Genomic DNA, 15890 nt, shown 5'->3' on the forward strand with positions numbered 1-15890 from the left:
TCTTTTATATTTAATCCTGTTAATCCAATCTGTAAAACTATCAATATAACTCTCTTAAGAGTCTGGATCTATACACACACAGCACTTTCTAAGTAAAGACTCTCCTGTTCTATATCCAGGAATAGCCATGTGTATGGGCAAGCTGTATACAGGCTTAGGGGGAGGGAGACCCCTCTATATATGGTCAGCACTTGGACCCCCAGCTCAGACCCTCACAAGGCTGCCCAGTCCTGGCTTGTCTCCAAATATGGAGTTGAGTGAGTGTGGGGTTTCCCTGACCACCACTACAGGGGCCATCAATATAAATACATGGCTCAATTCAGCAATTGCCAGCTCACAGCTACACCTCTGCCCTCCTCACTGCTACAACACGGTGAGTCCTGCACATCATTTGATGGTCTTTTTACCTTTTCCCCTGCCAGTCTTACTTTACTATAGCATTATCTGAACTATTTAACATTTTAAATTGAGGATTCCTTTAACATACTATCTTTATTTATTTTTTTTGCAATTTAATCCTAATCTATCTTTCATTTTTATGCTCTCCTTTAATTTTTTTAACTCCCTTTTATTTAACCTATTCTTTTACAATCCAATCTAATACCTAGCAGAAAATTTATCTTTCAGAACCCCATAAATAGAGTCCTCCCTTGCCATTTATTTATAAAGCCCATAATCCTTGCATTTCCAAAAATGTATTAATTGACCTTAAGAGTTTTTGTTCTGTAACTTACTACAGGTTGTCTTCCTGGCAATCTTGCTTGGCATAAATAATCCACACAGGAAATCCCACGGGTCATAACTTAATCATGTTCTTGCCAGTCCTGCCAAGCCTCTGTTTAATCCCCACTTACTAAAATCACTTAACAGCTCCATTAATTTAACTGCATACTGTTGTTCAGCTAATTCCCTGCACGGCTGCACAGCCTTTCTGAAACAAGAGGCACCAATTAACTATATTCTTAGTCAAATTCCTTTAAATGATTTTATAGATTTTCCCCATTTACTCCAGCAGCAGCCAAATTAACTGATAATCATAAAACCATTCATAGGTGAGCCATAGATGGTCACACCTTTCAGTCTCTAAGGCTGGCCATACACTATACAATTTTCTTGTTCAACTTTCCTTTAGATTTACCAAAACCATGTAATATAGGGTCAAACCTAAACACTTTCAATTTGTATGCAGTCAGGCAGGCCCTTGCACTACATAGTTTAAGGTAAATCTAAAGGAAATTGAATAAGAAAATTGTATAGTGTATGGCCAGCCTTAATGGTTTATCTTTACCCCAACTTAAAAAAATCCTTTTCACATTTATCAAAAAAAACGTGAATGCTTAGCATTTTCCTACCTGCAAAACCTTTTTTTGCATGAAATAAAATACAGAGGATCTTCAGGGTTTTGAAGGGACAATTCTCCTTGGCAGTTCAAATCCCAAAATGATCACTACATTTTATTCTCAAAGTAGCATATAACCCCACCCTTTTTATAGCTCCACTGAATGTTATTTAACTCCTCGCTCAAAGATCCTTGCCATGCCTTATGGAGTCAGTCTGCTGCCAAAATGCTAACGTGACAAGTTCTTCTGAGACAGGGAGGAACAGCTGGGTTCTAAAACAGATGGGACAGCAAAACAGACAGGTGGAGCAGTCAGACTTAAAAAGGCAGAGGAAATGATATATAGCAGACAGACAATCTCTAAGCTATACTCTAAACTACAGTACGCAAATGTTTTTTTTTTTTTTTTTAACTTATTTATTCTTTCATCAACAGCCCCTCTCTTAAATCCATCATGTGCGACGACGAGGAGGTCACCGCCTTGGTATGCGACAACGGCTCAGGGCTGGTGAAAGCTGGCTTTGCCGGAGACGATGCTCCCCGTGCTGTCTTCCCCTCCATCGTGGGACGTCCTCGTCACCAGGTAAGTGCACCCAAGATCTGGCCAGCTTACACACACCTATAATGACTTGCAGGATTAGTAAACCTGGTCATATACAAAAACTAAGCTTTGTCATTTAGATTAAACACTGCTCTCTGACACTTTATTTTTTTTGGATCAACTACAATGGATTCCAGTTTTTTTTTTTTTTTAATCAACTACATTGGATCCAATTTTTTTTTTTCTTTTAACACATGTAGTTCAATCCACTGCAAATTCTAGCAATATGGCTTTGTGCTTAAAAGGTTTTTTGTTTATTTGGAATCCTTTCCTCTTTTTCTGCAGACAGTACCTTTTTGTTCCTGCAGTTAATAACTGGTAATTGTCAGCACTATAGATTGCCAACAGCACCACCTAGTGGAGCAGTAAACAGTTAAAAGCTTTTAAATTACAAGCATGCATAGATTAAAAAATATTAAAAGGTTATTAATGTATTACTGTTTTTAGATCTTGCACCCTTTCTTTCATAAATTAGCACAGAGCAACTATATCGATTTTACAGTCCACGTAAATGATCCCTGACCCCCTGGGCCAACATGTTACAAATTTCTAATTTAAGGTTCAAAAAGGAACACATAATTAAAACAATTCAAGCCAATTATATCTTTGACTCCAATTAAGCAGCTTTAAAACACAAGAATAATGAGCTTTAATTTAGCTACATGACTACATTTCCAATTTATTTATTTATTTAGTCAAAGCTTAATTGAACAAGCTGAAGTTAGAAGCTGATTGGCTACCATGCACAGCTGCACCAGATTTAGCACTCTCCAGTTTTGGTAAATCAACCCCACATTTAGTACTATAAGGTTGGGTTCACACTGGGGCGGCTTCAAAGTGGCCCGACTCTGAAGCCGCCCCATGCAGGGCGACTTCAGCGGGGCTTGCAAATGACTTCTCTAATAGAAGTCAATGCAAGTCACCCTCAAAGTAGTGCAGGAACCTTAATCTAATGGGCCATATACACTAGAAGATTTTCTGAAGACTTTTTCCTTTAGATTTACCAAAACCAGATAATATGAGGTCAAACCTGAACACTTTCAATTTGTATGCAATCTGGCAGGCCCTTGCACTACATAGAAAAGGCAAATCTGAAGGAAAAAAGTCTTCAGAAAATCTTATAGTGTGTATGGCCCTTAAGTCAGAGTGACTTGAGTTGCTCCGATTAGAACTGTTACATTGCACTAAATGGAGCGCGACTTGTCAGGCGGCTAAGTCGCCTGACAAGTTGCCCCAGTGTGAACCGGGACTTAAAAACCTAAAGGGGCAGCGTCAGCATCTTCTCCTGTGTGCCGGTCTTGGTTGGTCGGTGCAGAACGAAATTAAACTTGCGCACAAGTCCGTCATTCTGCCATACAGAGACCAGCATAACGCCGTTAGCTGGGCTGTGCAGTTTACAGTACTGGAGAAGACAGCGAGCAGGTAGGTAGGGGCATTTTTATTAGAGAAGAGAAATTGCATGTCTCTTCTGAAATAAAAGCCTGCCTGTTTGTCACACTAGAATTTTAAATTCCACTTTAACTTTTAAAGGACACCTGATGTGAGAGAAATATGTAGGCTGTTACTAATGCTTCTCCTGAAGTTTAGCCTTAGTAAATGGATAGGAAAACCTACATTTACTTGTTTGAAAAAATTTTTTTTTTTTTTTTAAACCTTTCTACATTACTTTATTTGCTTTTTGGTTTCTGGCCTAAGCCAACATTGTCATACATCCAAGGAGTTTCATTGGCATTTTCTTTTCATCTGGAGCAGGGGGCTTTCTCAGCTAAGCACACCCTCCTGCCTGCATGCCTTCGATAAGGGCAGACAGATTCCAAGAAGTAAATGCTACATAAAAGCCCTTAATATATTGATTTTGTCAGTATGTCATCTTGCAGCACTTTCTGTATGTATCTTATTAATCCATTTTTTCCCCTTTTCAGGGTGTCATGGTTGGTATGGGTCAAAAAGACTCCTACGTTGGGGATGAAGCCCAGAGCAAGAGAGGTATCCTGACTCTGAAGTACCCAATTGAACATGGTATCATCACCAACTGGGATGACATGGAGAAGATCTGGCACCACACCTTCTACAATGAACTCCGTGTTGCCCCAGAGGAACACCCCACCCTGCTCACTGAGGCTCCCCTGAACCCCAAGGCCAATCGTGAGAAGATGACACAGATCATGTTTGAGACCTTCAACGTCCCTGCCATGTATGTTGCCATCCAGGCTGTGCTGTCCCTGTATGCCTCTGGCCGTACCACCGGTAAGACTTCTTTACTAACACACATCCAAACAAGTACACATGATTAGACAAATTGTGGAAGATTCTCTTGTGAAGGATAGATGCCATGGCAATTAATTCACTGTTTAAAAAAAATTATAACCGTTATTAGCAGTATTTGGGACAGGACACTGAATTGGGGGTAACCGTTTTCTATAAAGTAGTTCATAACAGAAGGCAATTGAAAAATATTGCTATATGTAGAGCTGAAGGATATCCCAGGAGCCTGGAAGCCATTGTACCCAACAGACTGCAGCCGATTTTTTATTTATTTTTTTGAATATTGTCCAATTATTAAGTCGGCTGTGAACACACGGGATAAAAATCGTCCAGTTAGACATGAACTGGCTGACTTTCGTCCCATGTGTACAACTGTATGTTCTACAGAAGCCAGTCTGGCAACTGTCTTCTGTGGAACGGGCATGCTGGAAAACCAGCATTCGATCAGCGCTTGCCGGCAATGGCTGTGAGGGTTGATCAGTGTATTTTGGGGGAGGGGGCAGGGCAGTCACCTGGTCAGAACAAAAGCACAGCGGGGAAATTATAGCACTAACATCGGTTGTGTTAGTACCGTGATCTGTAAGTTGGGCTGAGTGGAAAAAAAAATTCTAGTGCGACCCCCACAGTAGGATAGTGCCTGGACTAAAAACTCGTAACTTTTGTAAAACAATATTACCTGTTTGCAGCTATAACAATGTAATCTTGGCTTCATAGGTATCGTCCTGGACTCTGGAGATGGTGTCACCCACAACGTACCCATCTATGAAGGTTATGCTCTGCCCCATGCTATCCAGCGTCTGGACCTGGCTGGCCGTGACCTCACTGACTACCTCATGAAGATCTTGACTGAGAGAGGCTACTCTTTTGTCACCACTGGTAAGGACTGTTTCTATCATGTAAACTTAGCAATAAGGAGAAATTAATAAAATCCAAATTTATAATAAACATTATTTACAAATAAAAGCACTGACAGAAATATTGTAGAAAGCAAACATATTTTTTACAAAAGCAGCTATTTAGTCTTGGTGAGCCACTTCAGATAGGCTTCTGTTGACTCTTCCTAATACCCCTTTTCTCTTACCACAGCTGAGCGTGAGATTGTGCGTGACATCAAGGAAAAGCTTGCCTATGTAGCTTTGGACTTTGAGAATGAGATGGCAACTGCTGCCTCTTCATCCTCCCTTGAGAAGAGCTATGAGCTCCCAGACGGACAGGTCATCACCATCGGCAATGAAAGGTTCCGTTGCCCAGAGACCCTCTTCCAGCCATCCTTCATTGGTAAATATTGCTTGTTTTTTCCTAAATATATTTATTGACTCCAGATTTAACCCCCTGTACTCTGAAAATAACACACTTTGTCTGGTTTACCCAAGGTATGGAATCTGCAGGTATTCATGAGACCACCTACAACTCCATCATGAAGTGCGATATTGACATCCGTAAGGACCTTTATGCCAACAATGTGCTGTCTGGTGGTACCACCATGTACCCAGGTATTGCTGACCGTATGCAGAAGGAAATCACAGCCTTGGCTCCCAGCACCATGAAGATCAAGGTAAGCTTACTAAAACTTAAAATGCAACTGCGGAACCTTGTGCTGTATTTACTGAAAAGCCACATAGTCCCAATCCAAATTCATTCTTGAAAATAGCTAGATTGTAACATGCCTAATAGTTTAACAAATGCTAAGGTAATACACAATGATTAAAAAATTCTCCAGGACAGCATCCACTTCTACTAGTTTATATCAGGATTTCTCATTTCCTGGGGCTACTTGGCAGAGTAACACCAATGTAGAAAGCCAGTTCTTTTTTTTTTTTTTCTTAAAAAGGACATATTTGTACTTACATGGTTTGTAACTTTGTTATTCTGTATTCTACAGATTATTGCTCCACCTGAACGTAAATACTCTGTCTGGATTGGAGGCTCCATCCTGGCTTCTCTGTCCACCTTCCAACAGATGTGGATCAGCAAGCAAGAGTACGATGAGGCTGGCCCTTCCATTGTGCACAGAAAGTGCTTCTAAATTACCTATTCACTTTTTTTCCATCCCCAGTCCTTTATGTGGTACATGGATACGTAAAAAAATAACTAAATAAATGATTCCTACAAATAAACACATTTTGAATAAACCTATTGAATTTGTGTCCATTAATACTACTGAAACTCTAACCCACATTATTCAAAAAGGTACAAAGTATGAATGTTTATGCTTATTAAAAAAAAAAAAAAAAAAAAACTGCACAGAACTAAAGAACATAATGTTACAATGGTGTTTAACAGTTTACAATTTCTTCTAAAAACGTACTAAAATATAGGTATTTTGGGCACCTAATTGCATATCAAATAGCTCCTTATATCCAATTACCTGTGATTTATAAATTACATTTCAAGGAGTATTACTTCACACTGGCCTGTGGGTTCAAAGTGAATTTATTTCATAATAAAATAACTTGCAAAGGTGCAAGTCAAATGGACGCGCACGAAAGTGCAGTATTTCAACAACACTAAATTTAAAAAGGGAAAAAAAAAAAAAAAAGACAATTTTTTTGTCCATTCAAAACCACAAAAATCCACATGTCCATGGAAAGGTATGTTCAATGGCAGCAGCCAGCACACTGTCCTGAATGTGAATGAGAGGTGTCTCCATACTTTGTCCTGCGGCTCAGAATCTCATAAGTGCAATCATCACTGCAGCACCCCGATACACTGGGAGAGGTCTCATCTATCTCAAACCTGATGAGAAAAGTAAGGAAAGCGTAACATTGGGAATAAATAAACCAAACATAAAAAGCAGTAAATGACACTTACTGTAAAGCATCTCTGAAGAACTGGTAAGCCCCAAGATTGTGTTTAAATACTGTAAGAACAACTTTCTTCATCTGTGTGCTGTGGAGACCGGTAGGAATAGTGAGAGACGACCACAAGAATGGTCAATACGAAAGCTACAAAATACCTTCCAAGTCACAGGGAAAGGCAGTGACCTGTGCACCAGTATGGTAAATAAAAAATGTGTTATTTTCATACCTGCAAAGAAAAGGGGGATAGCCCTCTGCAGTCAAATCATCTTTAATATGACTGCTATCTTTAAATGCTGACCATACACAGTAATTTTCCCCAAAAAATCAACCACTTTTAACCAGCTTCTGACTGCAGCGATAGAACCCATCAACCTTGTGGCCTGCAGCAATTATGCCATTTAGATAATGTCTGACGATAGTATCATTGTTTTCGATCCATGAAAATGGTGGAGGACATTGCCAGAAAATTGTCATGTGTATGGCCAGTGTTAGCCTCTGACAGCAGTACTCGGATATCTGTTAAACCACATGGCTAGTTCTTGCAGTAGTAGATTTGTCAATCAAGAAAGTCATAGCATAAATGTAACTTTATTAAAATTAAAGGTTTCATACTTGTCCCTATGGGTTAGTATACTTTCCCTTAAAGGTTCTATGTAGTTAGATTCCACCAACAGCTTCACTCATTTTATAAACTGCCTTGACAAATAGGCATATTTGCTGGATACAAAGACTAGGTAGAATATTTGAAAAAGACAGTAGAAGATCCTGCCTTTGCAGAATCACAAAAGGTATGCCAAATTAAGGAGAAGCTTCCCTTTAAACTAGGGGTATCCAAACTTTCTAAATAAAGGGCCAGTGGGAGTAGATGATCCTGATGTAAGTGGCGTAAACAATCCCACCTTTGGTGTATGGGGAGGACCTATGCTCCATTGTTGCTGACAGTGGCAGAAGAAGTGTCCTGAGGGCCGGATAAAGAAAAATAAAGGGGCCACGTGCGGTTCCCAGGCCACAGTTTGGACACCACTGCTTTTCAGCACACACTGGCAACAATTTTGGGCAAAACACAGGCCTTTGCCAGTCAAATGAAACAGATCCATTAACTGCAAAGTTTCAACTGTACATGTAGCATGCAGCAAGAGTCATCAACGTTTGCAATGTTTGCACTCACTATTGACTGAATATGGATGGATAGACTATACTAAAAGTAGGAGGTACATTGAATATACTCACCTATTCGCCATCAACTGTAAGATTTGGACCAAAAATTTTCCTACTCCTTTCCTGCGGACACAAACTTCTAACTGTACTTCATAACTGGGAAAAAACAAAAACACAGAACATAGCTCATTTAAATCAGGAAAAAAGTGTTAAATATTGCACAGCTAAACAAAACAAAAATGACACTAAGATACCGAATGTAATTTACATTGCATGGTTGTACATGCTGACCAGTTTTTCTAGAAAATAAGAGTGAAAAGGGACGAGTAAAACTAGAACACTGGTAGTAATGCTTAAACCGCTGTAGCAATATTTAAGAAAATTTAATCCAGGGAAATAAAATTGTCATTTATTTTGCTGTGCCATTGTGGACACCTTTTTAAATAAAAATGTGCAATTAAAATAAAGACATTTCTATATTGAACATGTTTTACAACAATTGCTAGCAAGACAGCAGGTAAACACATAGGGGGGGGAGGGTCTAGATTCTGTTTTTTTAAGCCAGTATTGTTAGTATATACTAGGACACCCAACCATTTAGCCTTTGGTTGGCAGAACCCCAATATTATGGGACTCCTTGTTCCGGAACCTAAAATCATTCAAGTCTGCTATCAAGCCTATCTGATTCACATTGAAAACATAGCACAAGCATACAGTACATCTTATTATGCAGTTAGGCACTCCAGTACACAAAGCAATCTCCAGTTAGGAAGCTATAGATTTGTACTATTGAATTAATACAATCAATGTGAAACTTTCTTCCAGTAGGGGTCTGAATCTTAGGTTTGTGCTATAACTCAGACCCTTCACAGTTTCCTCTCTTCCCTTAAAAAACACAGCCCCCCCCTCCCTTTACATCAGTGTCCTCAGTCCCTCTTCACAACACCGGTGCTTCCTTTTACATCACTCTGCCTCCCTGGACATCGCAGTTCCCCCCCCCCCCCCCCCCCATCTATACACCGCAGTCTTTACCTTTTCTTCACAGCATCCCCTTCACATCACAGTACCCTCCTTTGTTCTCTTAGTCCCCTTTACATCACAGCCTCCCTCATTCATTGCAACGCCCTCCTTTACATCACTGAGCTGCGACTAATCACTACAGAATATCTTTTATAATTATCATCCAGTGCAGATGAAAGATTTACTTTAAGGGTCTAATCAACAAATTGATACATTGCATTGTACAGTATATGGCTTACAAGTGCTCTGAATAATTACTATATTTACTAATTTACTACATTGTGGTGAAAATGCTGTATTTCAACTGCAGTTGCTACAACAGACATTTGCTTCCAATTTATTAAAAATTCTCTAAATTGCAATCAGGCTATTCTTTAAAAAAAAAAAAAATGGGGGGGGGGGGCAGGTTAAACATCTGTTTCATAGAAATAAGGGATTTAAAAAAAAAAAAGCGAGCATATCAATTTAAACTGAGTGGTACGGTTCGGAACGGTACACCTTGCGTTTCCACTGCCAATAGTACCCTTTCATGATAGGCATGGTGTAGCAGGAAAGCTGTGATAGACGATTCTCTGTCAACCAATCAGTTCTGCAGAGTGTAGCTCCACCCTGTTGGTACGGTACTAATGTGCTTGGTACCCCAACGAAAGGGTCCCAAAAAAGTGTTACGGTACGGTTTGGAATTAGGGTACCATTCACAATGGAAACGGCATAAATAGCGTACCGAACCAGAAAGCTCAGTGGAAACGAGCCAACCAACCCTGTTATTACACAAATGTTTCAGAAAGTAGCTACAAAATAAGACTGTAAACACTGCTTGCTGCACAAGGATGCTGCTCTGTTCAGAAACCTTCACCAGAAATCCATGGGAACACTGGCACTTTTGGGAGTGTCAATCTCCTGGGACCCCTTTCAGCTCTCAGTGCTATCCCCTTTTGATATTCACATCATTACAGGATACAGCAGTGAAATGAAACTCAGCGGAAAGTTGGGGAGACCCAGGAGATTGCTAATCTTTGAAAAGTGTCGGTTTCCCACCAGGCTTCTTATAAGGATTTCAAATTAAAGTGTAACTAAAAAAAAAAATTCTCTTAATTTTAGTTAGTCATAGAGGGTTGGAACCCTGTCAGGTTTTTTGTCACCTTTGCCTCATAGGGCAGATTTCCCTTAATTTCTTGTATTATAGCCAAAACACAAAGTGGGAGAAAAACCCTCCAAAGTGAGGGAATCCTGGTGTACCATGAGAACCCATGTTTCCATTGGAAGATTTCCTCTTTATTGCGGATCTGATGTCAACCCAAAATTTGGAATTTTATTTTCACTTTTAATGAAAATGGTAAACAGGACAAAGAGAGGAATCATTTTCCTAATAGAGGCACAGACCGCAATGAAAACTGACATACGTTCAAATCCCTCTCCACTGCCTTTAGGCCAGGTTTCCACTAGCTGCAGCCGCGGCTCGCAGTAGAGGGTCCAGTGCGTCCCTGTTCACCGTTTCCGAATTTTTGCCTGAATTCAGAGCTGAAAACAGAGCCAAAGCCGCACAGGATCCTTTTCCATTGCAGACTGCAGCTGCCCCAGAGCTGTGTAAACCCGCTCCATTAAAAGCAGGTCAAAGCCTCCTGTCATGGGAATTGGATGAAACCCACATCCAGTTCGCATAAGGTAGAACCCAGCCTTACTTAGCAGAGCAGTGAGGTATTTGCATTCTTTTTTTGCAGGCACATTTTTTTTCTGAAAGGTCAGGGAAACTAAACATAAGGCCCCTTTCACACATGCTGTCCGTTTTTCATCCATCCGTCGACGGATGAAAAACGGACATCAATGTATCTCTATGTAAAAATGGATGATCATCAGTTAACATCCGTTTTCATCCGCTTCCATCAATGTCCGTTAAAACAAACGGATGAATGCCCTATTTTGAATGCCCAACAGATGAAAAACAGATAACTGACGAAAAATGGATGAAAAACTGATACATTTTGACGTGACTGAACTGATGAATTGAACGGACCGTATGTATGTAAGGCCCCTTTCACACATGCTGTCCGTTTGTCTGTTTTTCATCCATCCGTTGACGGATGAAAAAACGGACATCAATGTATCTCTATGTAAAAAACGGATGACAACGGATGATCATCAGTTAACATCCGTTTTCATCCGCTTCCGTCAATGTCCGTTTTTTTGAACAAATGAATGCCCTATTTTTCATCCGTCAAAAAAAACGGATCTTACGAAAAACGGATGACAACGGATAAAACGGATGACAAACGGATGACAACGGATGAAAAACGGATGAAAACCAGATAACAACTGACGAAAAACTGATGAAAAATGGATGAAAAACTGATACATTTTGACGTGACTGAACTGATGAACTGAACGGACTGTATGTGTGAAAGGGGCCTTAGGGATTACTGGCCTCTCCCAAAAATATAATGTCCACCACAGGCATCAGATCAGCAGGTAACCTTTTCCAAAGGCCACAAACTATGCCAGCTCCAGTGGCTCTTCCATCTCTCCACTGGTTTGGTGGGCTACCGCACACATCGCAGTGTGGCTTGTTTTCTCCCACATCCCTTCATGGAGAAGCCATCCACATGCAAGCTACAAACTATGCTAGGGTACGTCAACTTGAGTGGATAGGATAGAGAGAATTGAACCAGTATAGGTTTCCTGTTCCTCTAAAGTTTGCAGTGAGATTCCAAAGTATGCAACCCATTAACATGCGGCAATACTGAAGATAAAGTCATGGCAGGGCCACAAAAAAAATTCCTTAGATTACTAGATTTATGCACAAAAAATGATAGCATTTACAATGAATATACACAGATCCTATGAATCTAAAAAGACTGTGAAAAAAATAAAGACCAATGCCATACCAATGAACAGACTGACAAGAAAAAGAAATGTTTATTCCCAATGTAATTTACAGTCTTAATTATATTGTTTCTTTCAGAGGTAGGTCTTACGTTCTAGTAAAAAAACTACTGCTAGAAGATTGGAAGTACGATTTACAGTATAGTGAATAAGGACTGAATAGATATAGATATGTCCTTTGCACAATACAAGCAAGAACTGGATTGTTTTATTAACGATACGCATGCTGGATATAAATTGGATACGTTTCTGTGGGATGACAATCTGTATACCAATATTCTGTACTGACTTAGATGTATGAATATACATTGTAAAAAAGCCAGCCATGAGTGTATCTATGCAAAGAAAGGGACAGGAAGGAGAACTATTGTTTAAAGACAAACATGTGTAAAAACCAATGCAACCAACACATTGTCACTGGTTTGCTCGCTTTAACCCCTTCACGCTGCCCTTGCACAATGCAACCCCCCCACTGGTCTGGGCTTTTTTCTGTGGGGTCACATATTTGCATATCTACCTTTGTGCTGAGGGTGCTCTCCCAGCACGGAGACCGGCGTCTCACCGAGAGCCCCGGGCCCAATCTAACGATCGGGACCTGGACAGTCCGATTGTAGGTCACCTGATTGCTGTGATAGCCTCCGATTGGCCATCACAGTGATCAGTCACTGTGAAGCCCACCCCTGTGTTTTCTGTCTCCGTGAATAGACAGGACAGATGCATTGTATCTTTCTCTGTTATTGCAGAGATCGAGAATAAAAAGTGTGTGCAGAAGAAATAATTAAAAAAAAAAAAAATATATATATATATATATATATATATATACCTATATCAAGGTTTGATCAGCCCCAGGGTTAGTGATTGGGTCAAGGCCCTGGTCAATATTTTTTGGACAGGATTTTTTTTTGAATCTGTATTAGTGTCAGTGTGTTTTAGGTAGGAGAAAAAAAAAAAAAAAAAAAGCAAAATGCGCACTATTGTTTCTGGGCTGTACTGCGGGTACAAACAACAACTAACATACACATATGTAGTAGTGGCACGATCCTCAGGAACAGGAGAATTTATTTTGGGTTGTTTTTTGGTAATTCGTAGTAGCAAAAAATATACAGTTTTCCTTTGAATATCAGAAGTCATCATTACTATTTACCACCAAATAAAAGCCAAATTTGTCCTGAAAGGTATAATGCACTTGGATGCACAAAGTAGTTGTAATGCTATGTATGGTTTTACTAACATGTCAAATTTACAAAATTGGGCTTAGGCATTAAGATTGGTTTTACCCTTAGGCGTAAAGGTACCAGATAAAGGTGAAATGTCAGTGGCCAGTGTTGGCTATTTCTCATCACTTCTAGGATGCACACATAGCCAGCATGACATCATTTTAAAGTCATATACATCAGCTGCATTCTTACCAATAAAGAACCTCATCTCCACACTCCACATCAAATCTGAAGTGCACAAAGGCAACAGGGGCTCCAAGCTCATCTCTTGCAATAAGATACCAGGCACGCTCATCTGTCAGTTCATCTCGCTTTTCTCTCTCTTTCCATCCCCATTCACTTTGCTCATAGCTGTGATCAAAGAAAAAAAACAAAAAAAAAAAACAACACTTTAAATATTGCAACTGTAATGTTTTCTTTCAAACCCATAAAACATTTATTTCATTAAAGAGGAAGTAACCCCTCCTCTGACACTTTTACCTATAGGTAAGCCTATAATAAGGCTTACCTATAGGTACTGTAAATATCTCCTAAACATGTACCGTTTAGGAGATATTTACCTTACATGCAGCCAGAGACGTCACTGGCGCATGCGCTCTGAAGGAACGGCCGCTGGTGCCGTTTCTTCAGAGCCCCGTGCCGTGACTGTCGGCTCCCACGTGCGGGAGTGATGTCACCGTGGCTCCGGCCAATCAGATGGCCGGATGCCGCGATCCCGGAAGACGGGCGACTGGACATGTCGCCCATCATACAGGTAAGCGGGTGGCACGGCGGGGGCTCGTTCTAAGGCAAGTTTTTCATAATGAGCTAGTATGCGATGCATACTAGCTCATTATGTGTTTCTCTTACAGGTTGCAAAAAAAAAAAAAAAAAAAAAAAAAAAAAAAAAAGTTGTATGGGTTTATAACCTCTTTAAGATAATAAAGATCTATCAAGCTTGTGTGTGAACAAAATATAGTCTAGATCAGTGGTTCTCAATTCCGGTCCTCGGGACCCACTAACAGGCCAGATTTTAAGTATTACCTTGGGGGATGCAGACTAGAATACTGCAATCACTGAGCAGCAAATGAGATCACCTGTGATGTAATTTAGTTATCTTGCAAACCTGGCCTGTTGGTGGGTCCCGAGGACCGGAATTGAGAACCACTGGTCTAGATAAACAATTGCTGCATTCACAAATCAGCATTTCAATGTTGCACACTGCAGCAGCACAACTCTCGTAAACTGGGAAAACTGTTCCCTTACGATTAAAAAAAAAAATCAGACAGTGGTACAATTCCAATATAAAAAGGAAAAATGCAGTGTTCTGTACTGTAACAGAGTATACCAATATTCCTGCATGCTTTCTAAGGAAGCACAGCCTGACAGATCCCTTTTAACATTGCCTCTAAAGTCTAAAGTCTATTGTAAGAAACGATCACACTATTGACCATGACTGCCCTATTTTCCATGTGTGACCTACCATGAATATACAGTGCATCCAAAAAGTATTCACATCGCTTCACTTTTTCCACATTTTGCTATGTTACTGCCTTATTCCAAAATGGATTACATTTATTATTTTTCCTAAAAACTCTATAAACAATAACCCATAATTACAATGTGAAAGAAGTTTGGTTAAAATCTTTGTTAGGGCTCTTTCACACGGTCCGCCTCCATCGGCGGATCCGTGTTGCTCAGCGGGGATCGATCCGCGATCCCCGCTGAGCCGGCGGGTGACCGCTCCGTCTCCGCTTGCAGAGCGGAGAGGGAGGTGTCTCAGCACCCGCTGCCCTCTATGGGGGATCGGATGAGAGCGGACCGCCTGTCCGCTCTCATCAGATCTGATCCGCTCCGATTACTGAACGGATGGAAAAATAGGGTTTCCATCCGTCCAGATTTCACGCACAGGATCGGATGCGGATGGCAGCGGGTGTCAGCGGAGGTGTCTCCGTTGACACCCGCTGCCCCATAGAGCTGCATGGAGGATCCGATCAGATCCGCCTAAAAAACTGACAGGCGAATCTGATCGGATCGCCCGTGTGAAAGAGCCCTAAATGTATTAAAAATAAAAAAAATTAAAAAAAAAAAAAAAAGGTATGTATGTGAATAACATAAGTATTCACAGCCTTTGCCATGAAACTCAAATTGAGCTCAGGTGCATCCTGTTTCCGCTGATCATCCTTGAGATGTTTCTACAACTTGACTGGAGTCCACCTGTAGTAAATTCAATATGGTGTGTAATCCCGTGAGCTATGTGAAAAACTCTTTAGGTGAAGCAGCTGGCACTGATCACTTCCCTTTAGGAAAGTGCTGAAATACTGAATGTGTTTAAAAGTGCTGCGCATTCAAATATTAATGCAGATAAAATGCTTCAATACTGAGATCAGTAAATGTATATGGTAACAAGTAGTGAATGATAAAATAATATACCAAACATATAACCTCACTGTGTAGATATCTGTAAACCGCAAATCCACAGGATTGCAGCAGCGGAACATCCATTTTAGTGTTAATAGAACACTCATGATTGGAACTAACATCAAGAACTCTAAGGCCCCTTTCACACAGGGAATTTGTTCAGATCCGCCTGTAAGTTTTTTTGGCGGATTCTGAACGGATGCCCCATG

At 40.4% G+C, this 15890-nt stretch overlaps 2 protein-coding genes across 3 annotated transcripts in view; one reads left to right on the forward strand and one right to left on the reverse strand.

Moving 5' to 3' along the window:
* Positions 1-232: 232 nt before the first annotated feature.
* On the forward strand, positions 233-6337 carry LOC309565438 (actin, alpha cardiac muscle 1-like). 2 transcript variants are annotated; one of them, XM_082270403.1, is made up of 7 exons: positions 233-408; positions 1775-1922; positions 3863-4187; positions 4920-5081; positions 5292-5483; positions 5579-5760; positions 6088-6337. In XM_082270403.1, the coding sequence occupies exons 1-7, from the start codon at positions 248-250 to the stop codon at positions 6229-6231; spliced, it is 1314 nt and encodes a 437-aa protein (XP_082126529.1). In that variant the 5' UTR covers positions 233-247; the 3' UTR covers positions 6232-6337. The 2 variants fall into 2 exon arrangements, with proteins under 2 accessions (XP_082126529.1, XP_082126528.1); XM_082270402.1 differs by having other exon boundaries at positions 243-373.
* A 213-nt stretch (positions 6338-6550) lies between these two features.
* NAA40 (N-alpha-acetyltransferase 40, NatD catalytic subunit) overlaps positions 6551-15890 on the reverse strand; it is a 30710-nt gene continuing 21370 nt past the window's right edge. The window contains exons 5-8 of the mRNA XM_082270893.1: positions 13474-13632; positions 8237-8320; positions 7017-7094; positions 6551-6941 (exon numbers count right to left, since the gene is read on the reverse strand). Of these exons, the coding sequence (XP_082127019.1) occupies positions 6803-6941; positions 7017-7094; positions 8237-8320; positions 13474-13632 (460 nt within the window). The 3' untranslated portion in view covers positions 6551-6802. The remainder of the gene's footprint in view (positions 6942-7016; positions 7095-8236; positions 8321-13473; positions 13633-15890) is intronic.

Source organism: Pelophylax lessonae, assembly GCF_965119305.1.
Source record: "Pelophylax lessonae genome assembly, chromosome: 10".
Classification (NCBI taxonomy): Eukaryota; Metazoa; Chordata; class Amphibia; order Anura; family Ranidae; genus Pelophylax; species Pelophylax lessonae.

Excerpts from the sequence above, each read along its gene's own strand:
- LOC309565438 (XM_082270403.1), top strand. The coding sequence starts at position 248 with ATGGAGTTGAGTGAGTGTGGGGTTTCCCTGACCACCACTACAGGGGCC. Across the intron at positions 1,923-3,862 it reads TGGGACGTCCTCGTCACCAG|GGTGTCATGGTTGGTATGGG; the intron begins GTAAGTGCACCC and ends TCCCCTTTTCAG. Across the intron at positions 5,082-5,291 it reads CTACTCTTTTGTCACCACTG|CTGAGCGTGAGATTGTGCGT; the intron begins GTAAGGACTGTT and ends CTCTTACCACAG.